This window comes from Mugil cephalus, chromosome 1 (assembly GCF_022458985.1).
Source record: "Mugil cephalus isolate CIBA_MC_2020 chromosome 1, CIBA_Mcephalus_1.1, whole genome shotgun sequence".
NCBI classification, from domain to species: domain Eukaryota; kingdom Metazoa; phylum Chordata; class Actinopteri; order Mugiliformes; family Mugilidae; genus Mugil; species Mugil cephalus.
This window is the reverse complement of record NC_061770.1, coordinates 2,406,368-2,429,949: the sequence shown is the minus strand read 5'-3', so window position 1 is coordinate 2,429,949 and position 23,582 is coordinate 2,406,368. Positions and strand designations below refer to the sequence as shown.

General features: G+C 40.2%; 1 protein-coding gene and 1 long non-coding RNA gene across 3 annotated transcripts; both read right to left on the bottom strand.

The window, feature by feature from the left end:
- Nucleotides 1-115: 115 nt before the first annotated feature.
- On the bottom strand, nt 116-7,517 carry ttll10 (tubulin tyrosine ligase-like family, member 10). Of its 2 annotated transcripts, none has more exons than XM_047612083.1 (12): nt 7,184-7,517; nt 6,215-6,613; nt 5,927-6,074; nt 5,657-5,775; nt 5,420-5,540; nt 4,812-4,897; nt 3,626-3,812; nt 3,244-3,415; nt 1,791-1,931; nt 1,265-1,381; nt 1,093-1,186; nt 116-856 (listed from the first exon to the last, which is right to left on the bottom strand). In XM_047612083.1, the coding sequence occupies exons 2-12, from the start codon at nt 6,525-6,527 to the stop codon at nt 291-293; spliced, it is 2,064 nt and encodes a 687-aa protein (XP_047468039.1). In that variant the 5' UTR covers nt 6,528-6,613; nt 7,184-7,517; the 3' UTR covers nt 116-290. The 2 variants fall into 2 exon arrangements, with proteins under 2 accessions (XP_047468039.1, XP_047468048.1); XM_047612092.1 differs by having other exon boundaries at nt 779-856; nt 1,050-1,186.
- An 8,006-nt stretch (nt 7,518-15,523) lies between these two features.
- Nucleotides 15,524-21,824, bottom strand: LOC125019984. Its single transcript, XR_007114156.1, has 2 exons — nt 21,512-21,824; nt 15,524-19,226 (listed from the first exon to the last, which is right to left on the bottom strand). It is a non-coding gene; the product is annotated as an uncharacterized LOC125019984 (long non-coding RNA).
- Between the last annotated feature and the right edge of the window lie 1,758 nt (nt 21,825-23,582).

Genomic DNA, 23,582 nt, shown 5'->3' with positions numbered 1-23,582 from the left:
AGCTCCTGTTTTTGTGATGTGATGCAACTTGGCACGAGATGATTGATGCTTGTATCAGTTTAAATTTGACTAAATCTATACCAAACAACACAATAAAGACTGAAATGAGACCAGGTCTTTACTTATCTTTATTGTCACATTCATTTGTTCTTCTCTAAAAGAACAAGATGTCCTCCAGATTCTTTAGGCAAAGTTATTACCATTCACATACCTCACATTGCCTCACAGTTCCTCGTCTCTCTAGTGCATTACACTCTTTATACGTCCTCTTCAAGTTTTTCTTCTTCATGTCAGTCAGTGCACACTGGAGGTCCAGCACAGGATGGGAATGGTCTCTCACTGGTAAAACTCTGCCCTCTCTGGGCTTGCGATGACAGGCACACGATGAGGGTCATACTCTGCTGATTCTTCGAGAACTTCCTATCATCTGCAGCCTTTATACGATGATGCACAGTACATTTGCTCAGCTTGAGTTCAGCCCGAGGCCCGGTGTTCTTACTTCTAACACCCTGTGTGCTGCCTGTGCTGCTGTGGTCATTTGAAGGCTCTTGTACAGATGAACTGTTTGGATGGAGAGGGAAGGTGGTGGTGGATGTGGTGGGACTTACTGCAGCATTCACGGATTTATCAGACAACTCTGAGGTCATGGCATCGTCCTCTGTCCATGATGAATACTTTCTGGCTTCAGTCTTTTTCTTAGTTTTTAGGTGGAAGTGAACATTGCTGTTGGTCTTGCTGGGGCCCGACACAGCAGGAGTTAAAACACCACTGTACAGCAGAATAAACTCTCTCTGGCTGTCCAAAGGAAGGATGCTCTGTCTGAGACGACACTTGTTGAAGATCTCCAGAGTTAAATCTAAAGATGAGCATGAAACAGTGAATGAAAACAACTTCAGGGTGGTGTTGCACATTGGCCTGTTATGCAAGAAAATTAATGACACGTTTCATAAAGGGAACTATATCAGCACCATGGGGGCGGAAAAAAAGGTTTTTAAAAAAAATAATGTGAGAACATGTTTGGTTCAGCAGCATTTTAAATAAAATCTCACTTTTAAAATGTGTTGGTGACACTGATGCGAGGGTTGAACTCACCCAGTGTTTCCATCACAGTGCTGGGTATCACCTCCTTCAGCACCTCACAGTTGGTATGAAGGGCTGGGTTACAGTTCATCTCCAATAGCCACACCTGTTAGGACCACACAATGAATAACTATGCATCTTTAAAATTGACCAGCATTCAAATATTCAGAAAAGCCTCTTCCACCTTGAAGTTTTCATCAACCATGAAGTCACATCCAATCAAATCAAAGAATCCCAGTCGGCAGTCTAGCTTGGACTTGACTGCAAAGAAACAGTGGGTCATGATCTGCTGCATGCGCTTCTGATGCATGAAAAGGAAAAAAAATATCAGTCAGTCCACCTCCACTACATCATTTGTTCAATGAATACATTTTTGACTGCTTTATAAAAATAATCTTCTCATTTATTTTGTCTCATAACATGGCTGGATTAACTGATACCTCAGGCCACCTGCTTGTATGCTTATGTTACAAAAATAAACCTCAACTGAGTATGAGTGAGGTTTGTCTCAGAGGTTTAACTGACAGCAACAATACTAAAAATATGTTGTATTTCCTTGGTACTGTAGGGAAAAACAAGTAATTTTAGATGATGCATCCTCTCACAGCAATGATCTTATCCAAACCTAACTGTAACCTCAATTAAGTGACAACACCCTTCATTGTAATACTAATTGGTCCCTGAGAGCTACAACACACTGCACCACTCACTGCAAAGAAGCCCAGGACCCAGTCCCTGGGCAGACCCTTGGCAACCTGAAACCTGTCGTTGACGTAGGCGTTGAAGCTCTCCATGGACCACACAGTGTCCTCTTTGAGCTGGCTGTACAGAGGGTTCTTCTTCTGCACGTACTGCACATGGACAGCAGGGGGACCAGAGACACATGGAGCAGACAGGCTGTTAGAACACCACCACCACACTGTTCCTAAAGCTACGTTTTCAGTATTCTCCACCCCACACAAAGTTGAGCCTGTAGAACCACTGAAACCCTCTCTACTTTTAAGGTCAGGCTTAAGACTTTCCTTTTTGACAAAGCTTATAGTTAGGGCTGGACTTAACCATCCCTTAGTTATACTGCTATAGGCCTAGGCTACATAATATCTTACAATTTATTTTCTATTACTAACTGCTGTATCCCCCCCAAGCCCCCCTCCCCTTCCATCTTCTGGAGTGCTGTGTATCAGACCTGTGGAGCTCAATAAACCACATCTGCCCCAGGTCTCATGTCCTCCTCCAGTTGTCCACTCCTACCTGGATGAACAATTCACCAACCTGCCCATGATTCCTGTTATACTCACAAACTGTCACATAAGATCATCACCTATGTGTTACATTACTAGACCCTACATGTTTACTTCAGCTCAGTGTATGTATCTATTGCAGAGGTTTATTTATCTTGTTTCTCCTGCTCTCTTTTCTCAATCCCCAGAGTGTGCCATATGCTGAAGTGTCCACTGAACCCCCAGTTGCTCCCAGTGCAACTGGCAACGGTGTGTGAATGTGTGTGTGCACCCATATGAGCTGGGTTCTGCTCAAGGTTTCTTCCTGTTAAAGGAAGTTTTTCCTTGCCACCGTCGCCCTCAGGCTGCTCTGTGGGTTTCAGGCTGGTTTTTGTAAAGCGCCTTGAAACAATTTGTATTGTTATTGGCGCTATATAAACAAACTTGAATTGAATTCTGTCTTTATCATGTCATGAACATTTTCCATAGTAGCTTAGAAGTGCTTCCTTGGAACTAGGGTTGAGTTTCTAAAAGGAAACAAAAGTTCTTCTTTTTGGTGTGTGGCAACATGCAGACCATGTCAGCTTATCAACCACAGATCACTCTAGTCAAAAAGATGTCTGGGTAATGTTAAAACAAGTATTTAACTGAATAAACAACTATTCTTATTCTTTCAATGCCGAAATGTTGTCACTGAGTAAATATAGCATGGAGTCATTTGTCACTTTCAACAACATGTGCATTCACATCAAGCCCACATGTCAAGCCTTGTTTAGAGGCACCACTGAAAAGAAATTTCTTACCTAATCTGATCAAAAATTTTACAAATAGTTGACTATTCGATCCGATTTCCACACAGCAGATCAGAATCCTGTGTCAGAGTAAAGTAATGTATTTATACCTGCCACTAGATATTTCCTCAGAGTAAAGCGTTAGGGTCTACCTGGTTGGTCAGGTGAGCTGAGAGGTTGTTGGAGCTGGGGTCATAGAGGTCACAGGTCAGTCGTACGTATCCATGACGAAAGAAGACCATGTAAGGCGCAGTGCAGGCGATGAGGAGGTAAGAGCGCACGTCAAACTTTTTCCCTTTCAGGAGCAGTGGGCTTTGAATGTAACTGAGGACAGAATATAACTTTATCTCCATGACAACTCAGTATGAATTTCTGTGGCTTGTCTGCATGTTGTCTGTGGCTTACTGTTTTTATTTAACATTAAGTTAAGCTGAAGTGAAAAACAAAAGTGCATGAAAACTTCTAGACAATCAGCTGTGTATTCCTGCCTTTGTGGAATCAGAAAATATTCATTTTAACCCAGCGTTCACCCACTGTTGGACGATGTGAGCCTCAGGCTGTCGCTGATGGGGCTTTCTTTTGGACTTGCTCTCCTCCATGTGCTGCAGCTTCAGTCTGAAGGCAGCGACATCCTCCTGACTATTCAGTAGAAAGATTCCTCGGCCCTGGTTCAGACCTGTCGGCTTGCAGATCCACATATGACTCTTGTTGTTGCTCAGACCTGACAATGGTGATAAAGTTACATTGCACGAATGTTATTATACCGTTATGATAAAACATACAACATACTCTATACAGGTTCAAAGCCTGGGGTCCAGTCCTAGTTGTTTTTTGAGTGAGTGCTGTATTGTGTCTAAAATTGAGATATTTGTTGTATATTTATATCTACTGAAGATAATATTTACCTTCTTCATTGTGTGTGAAATCAACACACGTTTTTCTTGTTCTTCAGATCACAACATGATGAAGTTAATCTTCTAAAACACTCTACTTAACTTTCAGGCGCTTGTACTTATGTATATCCTTATCTATTCCACTATGTTTTCCTACTCCATTATATCTCAGTTATAGTTTCTGATGCTCTGTGATGCTGCGACACACCTGTCACTGACCAAAATCTCCACAAATTCATCCATCGCCCAGAGATCTAAACCAGCTGTCAGTGTCTTTCTCCTGTTTACTTAGTGATAAACATGTTTGTCAAATCGTGCACACCACTTATCATAAAGCTCTGAGTCTGCTACAATCAGTATAGAAAGACAGTGGGTACATTAATCTCCAGGTCTGAACATGACTAACTGTTTTTTCATATTTAATATTGTCTAGTTTGACTCGGTTTTATCCACTGCTCCAGTGTCACTACATTCAGACCCTGCTGAGCGTCTCTCTTCTGTTTGTGTCTCTGTCCTGCCCTCTGCTGACAAATCTCCATGGCAACAGCATGTTCCCCTGGTGATACTATCAGGGCCTTATGGGAGGTGAAGTGCATTATTTTCCAACGTTCGCAACCTCTTGATTAAACACTCACCAAGGCAACTGTTGCCTTAACACAGCCTAGCACAAACTATCCTGTTTGTTTTCATTGTTTAATCCATTTGATTTATTTTACACTGAATCTAAACTGACGGCAAATCCAGATGAACCAGTAGTGTGTTTTGGATGCATCAGGATACTAGTGTATAAAAGGTTAATGCAGATGAGATGTGTTTTGGTATTTTACCTTCCTGTTGGGCAAAGAAAGCCTCCCTCTCTTCCCTCACATCCAGGCGGAAGGTGGTGGGAATGAACTCTTCCATTTTCAATCTCCTGTTAAAGGCAACAAGAAGGAAGCCCACATAAATGTCTGTGTATCCTGAACAGTTTGGGTCTGGATTTTGTTTTTTACTTTTTATGACATATATATTTACTAATTTAAAAAAAAAAAAAAAAAAAACACTATTCAGCCATCATCTACTACAGTTTATCTTTACATTGGTTGTGCAGAGCTGTTGTCAGGAAGGTGGGGTACACCTTAGATAGATTACCATTCTATCACAGGGCTATCATTTGTACTATAAGTGCATTTTATTTTTTAAACTCCAGATGTAGTACTTACATTTCTGTATGCTGATTTTTAATCAAACGTTTACTAAACACTATCACAGGTTGAAATGTCTTTTAATCTGTATTTACAGAGCCAGGCCTCCGCTGAGCCACCCTCATTGTACCGAAAGGTTGCTAGGAGGTGCAACCAACTGCAATTCTGTATGGTAAATGAACCCTTCTGTTTATGATAGATACAAGATAAATATCAGTCAGAAGGAGAAAGAATATATCTGTCCAGTTCACCTAAATCCTTGACCATGCTTGAGTTTACTGCTCACTCGTTCATACTCTCGCAGACTGCTGAGGAGGCCGATCTTAGTGGTTAGCACCTTGTTGTTGGGAATCTGGTACAACAGTTGTTCACCTGGAAATGTGTTGACTTCATTAGGTAAAGTCAATGAAAGGTTATTAACCTTTAATTTCCTTTACATAAATTTAGAAAGTACAGGGTCGGGATAATGTTCAGTGAAGTCTCAATACCTTCTCTGAAGTGACTGTAGTTAGTTGCTGATTTGGTCTCACACCACTTGAGTTTGAAATCCTCCCTCTGCTTGTTGTAAATCCTCTTCCATCCTCTGCTCTCACAGTAATTGCTCACTCTGAAGCAAACGTTCCAGAGGAAATCACAGCACAAACAAGAGGTGAGGGGGCATGTAAAACAAGGTGTATACTGATAAATTAAAGTAAACTAGCATGAAATAAAACCCGTCTTTTTTTTTTTTTTTTTTTTTACAATTTTTTTCTGCTTACATTTCAGTTCCATTGGCTCCTCCTATGAAGTAGAAAGGCCCAAGCCCCCCTGGTTCCTCTGCCTGCCTCCCCCTTTCCCTGTCTGGGTAGGAACAGTTTAACAAGCCCCTTGGCTTGGACCTCCTGTGTCGTTCCACCACACGAGCACCTGATATATTACCAACACACCAAGAGACACCAACATACATGGATTACTCTTAAAAGTAGTGTGTCATCACCCATAAACAGGAGCTGTCTCTTTATTTTAAAGAGTTTAAATGTGAAGACAGAGTCTCAGTGAGGCCGCACCTTGTCCCGTGTGTTGATTCCCCTCGTTGACAGGCGGGTGGGAACACCTCTTCCTCTCTTTTCGAGTCTGTGTCTCCTCCCTCTGGACCTGCTCCAGTCCACCTTCTGATGTCACTACTTGTAAGCCACTATGGACAGGTGACGAAGAGTCTTCTGTTCCTACCTCCTCCTGCCTCGTGTTCCCAGCAGGTTGGTTGTCCCCACAGGCAGCCTCCATTTCCTCCTTTTCCTTTCTTTTTCCTTGCTGCTTTTCCAGTCCAGTGTCCTCTGCCTGGCCGTCACTGCAGTGCTCCACCCAGTAATCAGATGACATGACCTCGTGCTGGTGCAGATCACTCACGACTGTGACAATTGTTCCAACGTGGAAGGACAGGTTGACCGTTTTTGTTTGCAGTCAAACTGTTGAAATAAATGTGAGAATTCAGTTCAATTCAGTTTTATTTATAAAGCGTCAATAACAATACAAATTTTCTCAAGACGCTTTAGAAAAGTGAGAAGAATTTGATATTTTTGATATGTTAGAATAAAATGAGGACAGTTTGTCACTATTAAGAGAACTGTTCCGTATGATTTTAGTGGGCCTGTGATATTTTGTCTGGCACTAGTTAAAACGTTTCAGCTAACATGTTTACCAATAATGTACTTTTCAAAACTGAAGTGCAAGATCCTCATTAACTTTGTTGTGCAGTGAGTGAATTAATGTAGTCCGCAAGATTTTTCACAATCTAATGGTATACTGTGTGAATGTTTGTTTTTTTTTTAACTTTTTTTTTTTTTTTAGCTATCATGAAAAGTTTGGCTTCTCAGAGTTGCTAGCACCTTCAAATGGTTTTAGATTCTTCATTTTTGTCAGTTTGTCATGTTAAATCATTTTATATGTTTAAACAGATGACATAATGTGAAGAAAATATACAAGGTTAAAACAACAGATGTTTTGCTGTAGCTATATTCAGAAGTAAAGGGGTTTACCTGCAGCTTCAGAATCCCACACACTGACAGCAGGGTCCAGAAAAACGTTATTAGCTTATTCTTCTTCTGCCATGTGTACGCAACCTTGTAGTCCTGCAGGGCCAAGACAAACACAAACCCACAGACTGTGTGGCACTCTTGACTGGAATGAAATCACACAGTCTGTCTGTCTTTAGTTAGTTAGCCAAATTCTGTCACAGTGAAAGAAAGCGAACCCACAAGACCAGCGTCAACAACCACCAGTTACTTGGGTAATGGGAACCTTAGCAACAGTTGCTACTTGTAGATTGAATTTTACAACAATGGTAGGTCAAGACAAACTAACAACTCAAGATTATGTATCCCACACACACCCACCTCTAAGTTTAGCTTCATTCAATATTAATTGCCTCTAAGCCTTTGTTGTGTGAACCCTATGGTAATATGAGAGCAGAGCGTCAATCAAAATGAATTTACTAGGGTATCATATCTTAACCCTTAAGGTAAAACTGTGTTTTCCACTCATTAAGTGACATGTGTTGTGCAAAGTGTCCTGAAAAGGTAAAAAAGGAGTAGGTGTAGGACAGCTTTGTTTTCTATTTTTCAAGTCCTACAACTAAGTGAAGTATTCATTTTTTATTCTTGCATTACTATTACCATTAATCACACAGTCTAGCGCCAAATCCAGCAGCAGGTATGCAGTTGAGTAACATAGTATTTGTCTGCTTGCATGGCAAATCCACTAATCACCTTCTGTCTCAGTGATTTGACTCAGGAGGAAACACCCAGGCCGAGCTGCGGTTGCCAATTACACATAATCTACCCTCTTCCTCCAAACAGCCTGATAATTGACAGGGGTTGGGTGCCTCTTAGACCCAGCACCCATGCAACCATATAATTACATATACCATAGGGTAACCAAAAGCGATGCGTATGCCATGTTGTTTAAGTAGTCATTCAAACCCATTCATTTTAAGCAAAAGTAAGTAAGAAACTGAACTGAACCACTGACTAACAGGACTGTGAAGACTGTCTTTTGTTTCTGAGCATCATACTACAAAGAACAGAATCAAAAAGGAAGTGTTTATGGGAGTAAGAAAACAATCCTCGTATAGATGCTTATATTCAGGCAAAAGTGTTCACAAAGTTTTTTTGTTTGACTGCCTCAATACCAATATTTCTAACTTGACGGGATGATGGGCTTTTCCAAGTTATTCCAAAATCCAAACTGCTGGTGTGTTTATGTGGCTTTGTCTGTTTGACTGCTTCGAGAATTGTGCTGCAAATCACATAGAGAAATGCAGCTTTTCTCTATGCTCCATCAAACAGCATAGTTTGGGTTGACACACATTTAATGATTAAACTTACAGGAAGGAAACAATCAGTACCAGACATTTTGGTCAGTTGAGTTGTTTGTACATGACTGTGAATGTCTGAGAGCAAAATGGCAGCGATAAGAGCTCAGCAATGGTGGGAGTTCGGCCACAAAATCCCAGTTATTAGAAGCAGGCCTCATATATTTCTGTTTAACAGAGCTTTGTGTGGAGCCAGTGTCAGCCACACCTTGATAAAGAGCCGCCATCTGATAGACACACTGTGCAAAGTGCTGCGTAGGTGGACAAAGAGAACAGGCTTGTTTTACAGCCCTGTCGACCTCATGGTTCACCATCTGCCAAGAGGCTGTGTGCGTTTGTGTGTGTATATTTATACAGTGTACGAAATTATATGCATTTGCATGTGTGGTCTATGTTCCTTTTTTGTATTTTTTTTTTTTTAACGCTAATATTAATGTCTTTCTTATTTAAACACTAATGTGGCATTCTTCACTTTATTTATTTTACTATTTATTTTACTATACTTTACTAGTTTAAGTTTAATTTTCAGTGTTTGATTTTCCCATATTCATTTATGACAGTCAACACTACAAAAATCCACATCTTCTATTTATTTCACACAAAAGTAGTCAAACACAAAATAATGACACATCACTATTAATATATCATTATATGAAAAGTAGTCGTGCGTTTGTGCCTGCCTGTCTGTCTCGGGGCGGTGACACCCTATGTTGTGTGTGTCTTTGGAGACTCGCCCATTCCCATGTCATCTCAACTGCCTCCTACCAGGAAGTGTTCGGCAATTACAGCAGCCTGCAGCCTGCAGCAATGGTGTCCCTACACAACCCATTATTTGGAGGGATTCTCCTTGTCAAGGTGTTATAGTGGAAGAAATGGAGTTAAGTTACGATGTAAACAAAAGCAGGTCTCAATAGGGTCTCTCTCTCTCTCTCTCACACACACACACACACACACACACACACACTATTCATGATTTTCTTACAGAATTACACCAGTAGAGCAGAGCAAATTGTCAACCAATATAAATATATTGGGATAACAATCGATTCTGAGCTTTCCTTTAAAGCCCATATTGGCAAATTGTGTAAAAAAATCAAGTTAAACCTCGTTAATTTTCGTGCAATTCGAAATGAAATGTCTACTGAAGCCGCAAAAATGTACTTGCATTCGATGATTTTCAGTCATTTCAACTACTGCCTAACTAGCTGGTCCCAGGCTGGTCAGAGCTCAAAAAAACCATTGGAAATCTTGTACAAACAAGCAATTAAAGTTATGGATAAAAAACCTAGGCACTATCATCACTGTGAAATTTTAAAAAAGTATAGTATTTTAAATTGGGACAGTCTTCACACATTTGCAGACCTAAAACTGACCTACAAAGTGCTCCATAAATTGGCTCCAGATCCTCTGGCAGAGTTCATCAGCCAAAGAAACAGCCTTGAGCGTGTCACTCGAGGCTCTGTCAGAGGTGACTGTTATATTCCTTTGCGCAGGAGCACTTTCAGTAAGTCGGCCTGGTCAGTAAGGAGTGCAAGTGTGTGGAACTCAATACCTGAGGAGATTAAACTGCTCACGACATACAAGGGCTTTACAAAAAAACTGAAAACGTGGCTTATCAACACCTATAGCTGCCAACACTAAAATATGTTGTGATGCTCTGATGTTTTGATGTTATGATAAAATGTTGTGTTGTATTTTGATTGTTTTTTTTTTTTTTTTTTTTTTTTTTTTTTTTTTTTTTTTTTTTTTAATTATACAGTAAGTGTTGTTTATGTATCTGTATTATATTGTACATGTGTTGTATGCTTATTGCCTTTTTTACATCAAGGCCAGGGGACTACAGATGAAAACTAGCCTTCTGGCTAATTCTGGCTTTTTTAACCATGGGTAATCATGTGTTCTATGAAATTGCACTGTCCCTTTCTTAAATAAACAGTAAACAGGGGGCTGCTGTAGTTGGGGGGTGACACCGTGTTCCCAGGATCTGTATCCACTCATTCCCACTGGTGACAAAGGCAAGATGGACACACAAAGACATCAAATTTCACCAAGACTGATGGTGACATGGGAAAATTCTATACACAAATTGTCTTAAAACTGTTGTTTTAATGTTTCAATATTGTCTTTATGAAGTAAGTAAATTACTAAGACAAAGGTTACAACTATGAAGTATAGCATGTTATTTTAATGCAAATATGCACAGTGCTCACAGATGGCAAACACCTGGATTAAGGTCATTCAGTATGTTGGTTACACCCTCTAGAGCTTCAAATGAATGACACATGAGGAATACCAAATCTCATTACTCATAGATAATAGAAAAAAACTGTCAAGATACAGAGATGGAGAGATGACATTTAGGAAAAACATATAGAGAAACTAATGGTACTGTGAGTTCATCCATTTATCTAATATGGAAATGTACTGGCAGTTATGAAAACACGTCAACCAACTCTGCGGAAAGACCAGTTCAAAAACATCAAAAGGAGATTATTGGCAAGCTTTGCTAACTTTATTTATGTTCCTTGGTTTGCTTGTGTAGCTGAGTAAATTATCTCAGCCTGGCAGTTTTTGTGTCAAATAACAACACAACACCAACACGTCAAGTTGACCAGAAAGCTCAGTTTAAACATTTGCATTTGATAGGACAAGTCTAATCAGGTGGTGGTTTTGTTTTGTGTTGCATTTTAACCAACACAATATGATTTAAACCCACTGCTACAAGCTAAACGTAAAGAAAGGAGACACTTAGCTTGAGCTTTTAAATTTAAATTTAAAATCCAAAACCTTTTACTGTGGTTATGAGAAGAAGGCAAGACGGTTTTTAAAACAACCCACAACCTTAAAATGTGAGACAGTTTCAGATTGAGGTTATGTAGAGGTTTTAGAGGGTATATTTGAAACAGTCACATATTAGCTCTGCTAGCTGAGTAGCTACAACTGAACATGCTAACCCCCTTCAAAAAATACCTAAATAATAATACATATTGTTTTGTAGCCCGCTATCTATTTCAAATGACTGTTTAAATGCACAAAAACAAAAGCACAATTTTAGGATGTAAACTTTAAATGTACCAAAGCTGTGTTCATGAGCAACTACCACATAATTCAATTATACCTCCGTTATACCTCACTAAACTCACCATTTTACGTGTAACATTGACATCAGATGACTTTCTTCTCTTAGCTGCTGGTGCTGACTGGGTTGTAGAGAGCTGGTAACTAACTCAAGTAAGTAGTTTCCTTAACTTCTCTCTGTTTTTAATATTTATTGTAGTCATGGCCAGCATGTTAGCCAAGAGTTGCTAATTAGCTGACACATGCTATGCTCCCTGCTTGCTATGACCATGACAGTGTAATGAAATTTTCATTCAGAAGAACTCAAGGTTAGGTTGGATTTTAGCATTAATTTACTCCCCTTACCTTTCACCCTTACCTTTTAGTTTGTTGTGGTCACATACATTATCTGTTGTTTTTGCTACGTCGTGCCACATCGTGCTAGCTACCGAATGCTAGCCCTACTTTTTCGTTTCGACAAGTAGAATCATGAAAAAAATAAGGTCCGAATTCAATGTTTAAATTTATTTGTGTTATGCATTATGCAATGTTGAAGCATTTTGGAGGAAACATCCAAACAGCAGGTAATAATACCTCACTGAATATGCAGTGGATATTAAATAGAAGCTAAGCATGTCTGCAATAATTATGGGAAACTGTTTTTTCTTCCACAACGGAAACAGTAATAAACAAATGAGGCATAAGCCGAGACATGGCAGACTGCCATCCTGAATGCCAGATGTTTTGTGAGAAATAAAAATGTAAAAGCTGTCCTGTGTTTGGTTATTATTATTGGCCTACCAACTCCTACACAGTTGTGTAAGGGGACGTCTTAAGTCTGTCACACCTCATAACTCTTTATCTAACAGTTTTATTAGGGTACATATCTGTTCAAACACTGACTCCACAATGGGTGACTGATTATGTTGCTACTAAATCATGATCGAGTCAGTTTAACAGTTGTGTTGCGTTTAATATATTTTGGATATGTCACAGGTGAACTGAGCATTGGTGTTAAAATGAGAACATTTTTACAGGAAGTATGTGACCCACATAATCACACATCTGTTGTTCTGTATGTCAGTGAGGATATCCAGATAACGGTATATCTGAAAACAAAGACAACTGGGCTCCTTGTCTCACACTGTGAGTCTGGAGTTTCTGGCTATTAATGGGTTGTCATATAGGTGCCAGCTGTGAAAAAGAAGATACCACCCAGGTTTAGACCAGAACAACATCCTCTGACAGCAGGTGAGTATCAGGTTAATAACAGACACGAATCATGTGGGTTCTGATAAATACAAACCTGAATTAAATGTATTAAATAAAACTCAGCTAAATAGATTTAACCCCAATGATCCTGACACATGCTACAAATGTGGTAGAAAGGGCACTTTATACCACTGCCTATGGGACAGCCCACAAATCCAGGATTTGTGGTCCCAAATCTTGGAAATCCACTACCAAACCAAAAACTCACTTTTACATTAAAGGGTAAATATCACATCTGAGACAGTATATGAATGTCTTTGATGGTGTTTTTAGAGGCAGTACTCATCTGTTGATGGTTACATACAAGTAAAGCATTGGAGGCATGCTCTTCTTGTATGTAACCATCAACAAATGAGCATTGCTATGTATTTAGTTTACATCTGTCTTTGCTTTGTTCAGTTTGAAGTGCTTTTCTCCTTGGGAAAACTAGGTTAACTTTGGGACCACCAGTGACTCTTGAGGATAACTTGTGTTTTGGACTGTGCCAAATATCGCATGTTTCTGGCCTATCATGTTTACTTTACTGAAGATGAGCCTACTGTGATAGTTTTACACCAGTGTTATTTGTTGTAATGGGTTTCTTTTCTCTGAAAATTAATAAACTCCCTTAATGAAATTAATGAAATGTCTTTTGTTTTTTAATAAACATCTGACCCCTTTCCCTAATACTACTACCTAATACTAATACTAGTGTGTGGAGTGAGTTAAACTTGTTTGCATGCATGAACAGTTCAGTGTTTTGTGTTTTATACTTAAAATGAAAAAGAAGTTGATGCCATCTTTTTCTTTTTCAATGTATCTAAAAATGTGAATTAATGCAGCATTGTACATCATTATGATTGAGTTTTATATTCCAGTTGTCTGGCAATGCTTTCACCCAAACCTGTTACCAGTTACACTCTTTTTAGAGCAGGAGGGAGACAACTCCTTACTTCTATTGTCGTCAGCACACTTGGAGGCATATTGCAGTCATTTAGCTTCAGCTATGCTCATGTTCAACTGCAATGGCAAACCTGGTTTAGCAAATCCAGCTTCCTCCTCATCTACCGCCAGCAGAAAATGCAGGAATCTGGTCTGACTGCAAGCATGCACAGACCGGTGCAGGAATCCTCCATAGGCCTTTCGCCAGACAGGAATGTGATACAGTGATGTGACGTCACCAAAGGACAAACGAACCGAATACAATCCCACCAGTCATTTCTTGAGTTAAATCATTTATGGAGGGTAAATGTATTTCTCTTAAGCAGAAACTTCTGAAGTAAACTTATGTTGGTCTGCTGAACATTTGAATTATTTAAGCCTAAAATAATGCAAATGCAGTCCTGTCAAATCTGGTCACATAAATGTATACATAGATTATTTAAGGATTTGTTTTTTAGCTGTCATAGAAATTGCTATATTCTTAAACAAAAAACTCCACTTTTTAATGTAATATAAGTACACTGATGTGTGCCTGGCCATCAAGAGCGTCATTGCTATGAGGTGGGGTTGCCTGGTCTGCTGTAGGTGGGTACTTGTCTACGTAACATCCACATGAATGAATGCCAGGTCCAAAATGTTCCCAGCAGAACACTGAATTTCACCAAATGGTGGATGTTATTTACTTCTCCTGTCAGTGGTTTTAATGTTGTGACTGATCGGTAGCAGTATAAAATAAAAGCACAGGCACTCTTGCTATGATGTGTATTTTGCAGTATGGCACCTCATGGTACTACACTGTCTACAAGTAAGCGGACACAAGATGACTTGACAAAATCCTGCGCCTCACCTGAGGCCGAGATTAATGATTAAGTGAGCTTTGTTGTTCTGTCCTTGTTTAATCTGTATTTATTTAAGATGTTGAACCAGTATTATATTAGGTATTAGATCGTGCTCTCTGGCTGTCATGAAACTGGCACTAACACAAAAAACATTGCTAATGAGCAAATAGTACATAAAATGGGCATGTTGCTGGATCTGACTACACCATGGTGTCTGGGAAGTGTCAAATGAAAAGAACACGTTTAAATTCACAAGGTGTAGGATACTGATGTAAGGGGTGTAACGTTACAGCGACTGACAAACTCTTTCCACAGCAGAGGAGATCAATGAGGCCTGAAGTCTGTTATGCTAAACGGCTAAATGTTTTTTGTGTTTGTGTTGTAACTGATAAAATCAGAGCAACGTTTAACCAGTCAACTGAACCCCCTCAGCATAACTAAACACCACATCCATACTCGTCCACACTTGTGGGCTTTCCATACTCAGTTTGTGAGGCAGAGTTAGGACTGCTTAAAAAAATACACCTGTAAGTTAAAGTAACTCCTCACTATACAGACTGAGGGTATGTATTAGAGGCAGCCTACTGTAAGTCACCCTGGCAGTGAAAACGCACCTTGTGTTGCTCAGTCTATCAAGCTAGCCTACTGTGTTCCAACACAGACTGGGACACAATGAGGGCTTAGCTGATGTGGGGGTAGGGGCTAGGGCTCATGGGTAAATTGAGGCATTTAAAAAGAAGCTCTGTTCAGCAGTAACCTGATCCACACCTGACTGGGGCTTGGCATTCCGGTGTGGCCCAGCGAAGAGTTCACAATTACTAGAAAAATCTGCTACAAAGGGCCGGTATTCTGGTTGCATGAAGAAATAGTTTAAAAATCACTGAAAATGTGCTCAGAAATAAAAAAAAAAAACAACATTTCATATTTTGTCCTCTTTTATTTAATGTTTCCTTTTTCATTACATAACATCATATTACATTGAAAAGCATTAAGTACAGAGTGTGTCATAGATAAGAGAGTTTCAAAAACCGTGCATTGTTCTTCTGTACCTGGAGAAAAGCCAACTTCCCTGAAAGAATTCAGTTATTGTAGGGTTAGGAAGAAAGCAGATAATACAACAGATAAAAGTCACAGAATATTTTATATGGATTTTTTTTACATGATATTTGCATTAGGATCCCTGCCAGAAATGAATTTTACTGCATGGCATTTATCAGAAAACGTCTACAGTAAGAAGTACCATGTCATCCTCGACTGCTGCTCAAAGGAGAAACTTTGACTCAAGTCACATGGAAGAAACCACAAGAAATCAATCCATCTTCCAGTGCAGGGATCATAGTTCCATAGTCATCATGATTCTGCCCCATCTGCCTCTACTATTAATATGATGATGTGATTCCCTGGGCTGCCCTTTGTCAATACGACGCATGTCAGATGCACAAGAGCAAGAGAAGGGGAAGTAAGAGAGCAGAAGGTAATGCCATTTAATGGACGGCATTACCAGACAGTATTAGACAAGAGTAATTACATCTAACCATGTCTGGTAAGACGCCTATCAACAGGCTGGAAGGATGACCTCTGAGTTTTCACCTGCGCAAAGAGGAAGAGCTGGAAGATACAGAACAGAGTAGCAGAAACAGTTTGAAATGAGCAGTTCCTCTTTTGTTGCAATCACAGGTTCCGTACACACTACAAAGTACCTTCATTCATATGAACATTTAAACTGGGCAAGCATGCAGAGAGAGAGAGCGTAAAAGCCACAAGTACACAGACAAGGGAGGGGGATGGGAGCAGCTTAATTATTGCTGTTCTCTGTCTTTCTATATTATTCCATAAATGCAAAATATATGACAACAACAAGAAGAAGAGGCTATGGCTACAGGAACAAAAAGAACTATTTTGTGTTTGTGGCTTTGATAATAGAGCTAGGTGGGCAAATAAAGGTGTGGCTCAATATTTGTGGGGTAATTCTCCCTCCTTTAACAAACACTAGGTTTCTGCTCTCTCTGTGTCTATTATTTGCCTCTGTTTCTGATGTCTGTTTGAAGGCTTTACCCATTAATTTTAAATGCCTGTCTAAGCTGATTACTCAATTGATCATTGTGTAAAATTGTGCATTTAATCTGTATTGTTTGAGAGTGGCAAGACATATCAGTGTACGTCTTACCTTCAAATACACTGCCTGAAATCTGTGTTAGTATATATATATATATAGATATATATATATATATACATGAAGTATTTGTTTCCTTTTAGCGTGCAAAAACTTTAGAAAGCTTGGTAAAAGCATCTCTAGCTAAGTTGTTTTTTTTTTTAAATGGTAAAGCACGCTCTGGTAAGCTCATGTGTCAGTTCCAGGATGTGCCACGCAGGTAGGACTATGTGGACCAATCAGTGACACACAACACAAAGACCAACGCTGTTCAGGGGAGGGAACAAGGAAATAAGGCCCTGTAAGACCGGTGGAACCATCAACTGACTGCTATTCTTTAACTTGGGTGGGGTGAAGTTGCCATAAAAAAAAGAACAAGGAGACAAGTGAAGAGGTAAAAAAAAAAAAAAAAAACATAAAAGCTGACCTTCAGGTCTATAATTGCATAAAAGATCTACTCTTTCTCACATGACTCTCAATGCAATAAAGAAAAAGGTCTTTGACATAAATGTTCGTGTTTAACTCAAACAAATGCTTTGTCTGTCAAACAAATGCTATGTCTGTGCCTTTTTAGTTTGACTGATCATTAGTACAGCAGCCTGAGGCATCTACAATGCAAATGTATTACAAACAACACACCGTCTTACTATTAACTTCAGTGTAAAATGTGTAACACAAATATTCTCCAGTCTGAAATGTACAACCTAACGTCCCGGGATTCTTCTTGGTTTCAACAGTTACTTGAAAATTATTTATTTTATATTTTAAAGAGAAACTTTGATGGGCAACCGCCCCACAGTCACACCGAAGATCCAAAGAGTCACCCAGGAAACATCGTTACCAGACAGTGTTAGAACAACAGTTGTACAATCCAGCACTGTCAGGTAAGATGGATCCTGAGAGCCATTTCTGTTGCTCCTCAACTGCTTGAACTGATTCATTGTCCAAGGCAGGAGCACATTGCTGCTGTGCTAAAGTGGTTTGTCAGATTGCCGTCAGCAGATGACTATCATCATCATTACCAGGCAGTATTAGAGAAAGTGATGATATCCAATGCTGCCTCGTAAGATGAAGACAATCACCCTAAACAGAAAGTTACTAACTCCTAACACAAATGCTCTTGCTGATATAAAGACTGTGACACTTTCATTTGAGGATGTGAAAACTACTAAAGCAGATAATGTACAGCAAGTATTGAGTGAGCATTTGACAAAAAATAAGACTAAAAATATGTAAAGATAGGAAGCTTTTCCCTCCCTCTGCTCTAGTTAAGTTCTGGTTTTGTTGTGGTACAGATGAAACTAAAACTTGGACATGCACTGGCTCAAAAATAGCATCGTAAATAGGAGTGGGGAAGTCCATATCTGGAGACCACCACTTCATTGTGCAAGTACTGAGCCCTTGTTGTGGTTGGGGTTTTCAGCTTAAACTTCACAGAAGACTGGGCCACAGTAGTTGTTAATGATTGCCAAAGCCTGCCCTGACTAGTCTAAATCTATGGCACGGCAAGGTTGGGAGTGCTGCCTTTCACAGAATGCATGGCGGTTGACTAATTTTAAACGGCAGACGTTGCGCACATCCACTCAAAAATGCAACTTCAAAAATGCCTCTCCATTCCACGTCATGCTGTATCTCAGCGGATGGGTGTTGCGTTTTTAAGTAGCAGCATACTCAAGCAGTGTCTGTACCAGCAGATGTTTTATGGAATCAAAGAAAGGAAAAGTCCATGTATTGTGTTCCCTAGTTTTCCGTTGGTGGACCTCTAAGGCCGATGTCTTTGTGTTTGCGGAGTGATGAAAGGCTGATGGAATGCTGCTTGGCTCGACCTGAGCTAACAACAAGTCTGCAGAAGGTCACTAAAACAGCCTTCATTTACTGAATAACATGGATCATTCACAGGTACAACGCGTGAAATCCTCACACACCATACGAACATTTTAACATTAGAATTCCTGAAATATTAAAGTAGTACCTAGTGCTTTCCTTCAACGAAGATTTGAATTTCTTGTACATTTATGTGCCCATCTTTCCATATTTCGTAAGGTAAATTTGCTGTATTACTGCCTTCATTAAGAAAGAACAGGTTTCAAGTCATCCTGTAAGCAACGCTAAAGTAGAACACAGGGGAGAGAGGGGGAGGGAGAAAGAAAAGAGAGTATAAGGGAGGGAAAAGTTTAGGGGGAAGAAGGTGGAGAAAGAAAATAGAGAATGCACCTGTAACCTTACCGTCATGAAAGGTACCCCAAGGAAAGAGTGTAACAAAACCAAAGCAAAGTGAGTACATTTAGAGGGAGGGGGTTGAAAAAAGAAGAAAAAAAAAAGATCTTGAATTTCCAGCCCGCTGCCTGAGAACGCGCTGTCTTCCTCCCAGTCAGGCAGGCCCCATGAAGTGAGAAAGCCAAGCAGACCTGCTCTCCCAGACTCTATTTAGTTAATCATCAGCATTATAAACCAGTGCTGCAGGCCCTCTGAGGAAGAGAAAGAAAGAAAGAGAGAAAGAAAGAAAGAAAGAAAGAAAGAAAGAAAGAAAGAAAGAAAGAAAGAAAGAAAGAAAGAAAGAAAGAAAGAAAGAAGTGAAAAAAGATTAGCCCAGAAAATTCAAGCAGGCAGAAACGAGCTGTGAAGATAACAATACCTGTATCAGTGTAGAGCAAGTCACTTCAGATATTTAAGCAACCCTACATCCTGTCATTTCTCCAAATACTTCCTCTTCTGCTCCCAGTCACTGATATTAACTGGACAGTTTTTGACTCTCTACCGGTGAAGGCTACCCATGCTTTTTGCCTGGTGGAAGTGAGGCGTGCTCAGGTAACTCTGCCCTCTCTGCTGGAATGTGACTCTGCTGTGAAGCGAACAACCCGATAGGTAAACTGGCCTGGCCCTTAATCAATAGTTGCTGTCTTTGTGAGAAAACAATGACAGGGAAACCCAAAACCTTATTTAACTTCAGACCTTATCTCAGCGCCACCTAACTGGGCCTCAGACTACTGAGGTAACCGTGATATTTAGGCCATGATACTGCTTATCATGTGCCACTCAAACTACTTATAACCGTATACTCAGTAATAGAGGAGGTATACTTTATACTAGACCCCCACCCCCAGATGCTCGCTATAGTCGTCTCTCTGCTTTGAATATTGTAAATTTGACTATCAAATTTGACTGTCAAAACGGATTTGAACTTTTCCTTTTGAACTTAATGATTCTTTACATACTTCCTCTCCTCCTCCTTACTGGCAGGTCCCTTTTGCCTTTTGAATATTATTAATAAAATAAATAGTATAAAAATATAAAATAAATAAGTATTTAAAAGCATTTAAGAAACTTGAACTCTAAAAGTATTCACACTGCTATGAATAATTTCATATTAGCATGCTGTTGTCATGCTGTAAGCATAAAGTAGCTTTACGTTAAAGTGTATTAAATGCTCAATAATACTACAAAGATTTGTATTTATTTAGTTATTTTTACCCTATTTCTTAATCATTGTTAATGAAGAAGAAGTAAACTGTGTTCTTCAGATATTAGATTACCATTAACATGTTTTAAAATGGCCCTGGCCCCTAATGCACTGTCATTCACCCTATCAGCTGAATCATGCTGCAGCTTTAACATAACCTCTCACCCTCATGAGGAGATAAGAACTGCACTTCCCTTTCAGTTGTAACCTGTGACTCAAACCTGAACAAACAACTTAATAAGTCCACCACTTGTTCCAACCTCATAATAATTAAAAGCCTCCCCTCTAAAACTTTCCACCCCCGCTGCCACACACTGGCCGTGCGACTAGCACTCATGTGACTTGCAGCTATTCAGGTGTATGAAAGAAATGAACAAATGTTCCACCAATCACAATCTTCCACCTCGCTCTGCCGTTGCTGCCGTACAGTATGCGGTCGACATTTTCCCTCCATTTTCCCTCCCCCCTTCCCAGACTTCCACAGTCCTCAGCTGCTTGACTGTACCTTAATAGCGGCCTAGAAAACATAATAATGTGTACCTTCTAACTAGCGGAAATTCTCTGCTCTGGTAAATCCAACTCTGCGCTCTGCCTCAACTTGCAATCAAACCTCAGAGGCAGGAAAAATGGATTAGCAGACATTTTACGTCTGACTCGTATCCACTTCATAATGAGAAGCGAAAAGCGATAGGAGGTTAAAATTTAGAAACAAAAACTAGATTATATATTAACAGATAAAGGCGTTACATTCAACAGGTTGTAGAAAAAAAGTTTCCTAAGGAGTTATTTAAGGCTAATAGTATTTGTTAAACTGATTAGCTATTTCTGTTGGGTTATTAATTTGTAAAGCTGTTCCGTACCGTAATACTGTGGGTGTCTCCTTGTAAAGCACATATTAACGCTCTAAAAGAAGGAGTCAGCTTCTGTCTTCGTATCCTTTGACAAGTCTGGCAGTTTGCCTTTACCTGCCCCAACTGGTCTGTCCAGTTTAGGAATGAGCGTTGGCTTCTATTGTTTCCTCTTCTTTCTCTCTGGTTAAATGGAGGTGGAATCTGATACACATTATTTTCGCTTCCCATCGAAACTACCTAGACCCTCCTATACCGACGCACACTCGCAGAGGGCTTCGTACGATGACCTAAATTGTTGTACCGTGCATTTCCTGCTCTTAGCCGATTACCAAACATCCTTAAAGTTTTAACTGTGCCGACAGCGAGCAACAGGTCACGACGACAGCTCGAGTCTTAAAGATGGAGAATGAAGACAAAGAAGGGATCACATTCGTGAATTTACCCAGTCTTTCCCAGGTGCGGTCACCGAGCCAGAAACCCAAGACAACAGGCATCATTGTATGAGGGCTCTTGACGCCCCGTTGGCTGGTCTTCCTCTTTCCTGCTCCTGCTGAAGGACAGTCGACCTCTGGAGTGGCGATTAGGGAAGGAAGAAAAAGCCGTCCCTCTCAGGTAGATGCAGCCGTACAGTTGGAGGAAGAGCCAAACCCCGGAACAAAACCAACCAGTTTGAGGCGCGTCACTTATCTTCCTGCTGCCAGAGCAAAACTTGTTTTTTTCCATGAGCTCTCATTGGCGGTGTTAGGCAGTTAAGCTCCTCAAGAAGACAGAGGCTGAATTTGTAAAGGGCTTGGTTTACATGTAGCCTGACCCGCCCTCCTCCTCTTTTCCCCACAGGTGTAATTTTCAGGTCTCAGCCAATCTCCTTAGCCTCTGGCTCTCACAGGTGTGTCCCCCGCACTGTCTTTAACCAATGGTGGATGAGGCGAAACCCCCACCCCAACCTCTCTGACTCCCACTTCACTGGTTCGCTCACCTCCGCCCTCCCCATCGGCCCCCAGGTACCTTGTTGTGTGTTTTTTATGATGTCAGCTCAAGCTTCTGTGGGAACAACCTCCTCTGTTCCTATTACAACACAGACAACAGCTAAACCACCATCATCCCCAACTGCCAAACACACCCATCCTGTCCAAGCGAGGAAAATATATCATGAGGCCTGTCACACCATGGGGGCCTAGTATTCAAACATATGTATATGAGAGGGAATATCACATGCACACATCTTTACCTGTTTCTCAACTGAATAACTCCTCTATAACCTGAAATATCTACCCTTTGCTCTCATGACTTCCTCTGCCTTTCTTTGTGTCTACACACACCTTTTTTTACCCTAACAATAACCCAGCTAAGTTACAGCGAGAGCGGCAGGTGAGCAAAGTGCAGTTGAGTAAAACTTGAGAAAGACACACCAGCAGTTTTGAGGTCATTTTGAGTGCTGGGAGGTGGGGGAGCACTGACAGGGCCTGGCTGGTTAGCCCTTCGGGCCAAACAGGGGCCTAATTCCAAAGCCTGGCCAGGGCTCAGATGGATGCTAGAGAAGGCAGCTACTTTCGGTCTCGAGGTGTAATTGTTGGGATTAGTCTCTCAACAATGAGCACAATGCCAGAGCCATATCCTGTTTCAGCAGGGGCGTGGCACAGGTTGCAGAACTTCAGTGACAAAGATGGAAGAAGACGAGTATTTGAATCTGTAAGCATTAGAACAAATAGACATTGGTGAATAACATCAATACTACAAAAATACTCTGTTATGACAATATAGCTCTATGTTAAACCGTAGTTCACATTGAATTTTGGGTATAAAGAGCTAATTGTGGGTAAGTAATTATTTTTCCTTGATGGAAACCTTCATTTAGACTGCAAAAAATGGGTACTACATGCATTATGCTGTTAAATAAATAAAATAAATCCCTTTCTTTGTAAGGTAACAGCAGTGGCCTCTAGGTCTGAGGAACTAGCTTAAACAACAGAAGCATCATTAAATACTTATACTATATTCAAGCCAACAGAAACAATTACAAAACTCTTTAGGTTATTAGTTTGCTGTTATTTGCCACTTCACCAGACCACCAGTCTAGCATTTTTTTACGCATTTAAATGTTCCATTAGGGTTTTTTTTTTTTTTTTTTTTTTTTGTCTTTCACACTGAGTGAACCCAAGTCTCTTCAAATGTAGCAGTTATTAAATTGCTCTGCTCTGAAAGGTTTGCTTTGTTTAGGCTATTCATTTGCATACCAAATGAGGTTTGGAGTGTAGCACAGGGGTCTGACCTGAACTTATTTGGGTACTGATGGCTATCTGGCTAGCTAGTCACGCAAGACAGGATGTAAGGACATCCATCAGCAGCACAGGGCAAACAGCTTCAGATGCACAACCAACTCACAGAGGCAAATGACACGTCAGCTTGTATACCACATACTTCAACTGCATAGAGCAAGCACAAAGCTGTCCAAAGACCTTTTAGGACCCTTATTAAACACTCCCAATGTTTGGAGTATATGATTTTTCATGGAG

What these genes read in the sequence shown, in the direction of transcription:
- ttll10 (XM_047612083.1), bottom strand. Translation starts at nt 6,527, where the DNA reads ATGTCATCTGATTACTGGGTGGAGCACTGCAGTGACGGCCAGGCAGAG. An exon ending in GGAGCCAATGGAACTGAAAT is followed by an intron (nt 5,776 to 5,926) that starts GTAAGCAGAAAA and finishes CGTTTGCTTCAG; the next exon opens with AGTGAGCAATTACTGTGAGA. An exon ending in GAGGCTCACATCGTCCAACA is followed by an intron (nt 3,416 to 3,625) that starts GTGGGTGAACGC and finishes TTCTGTCCTCAG; the next exon opens with TTACATTCAAAGCCCACTGC.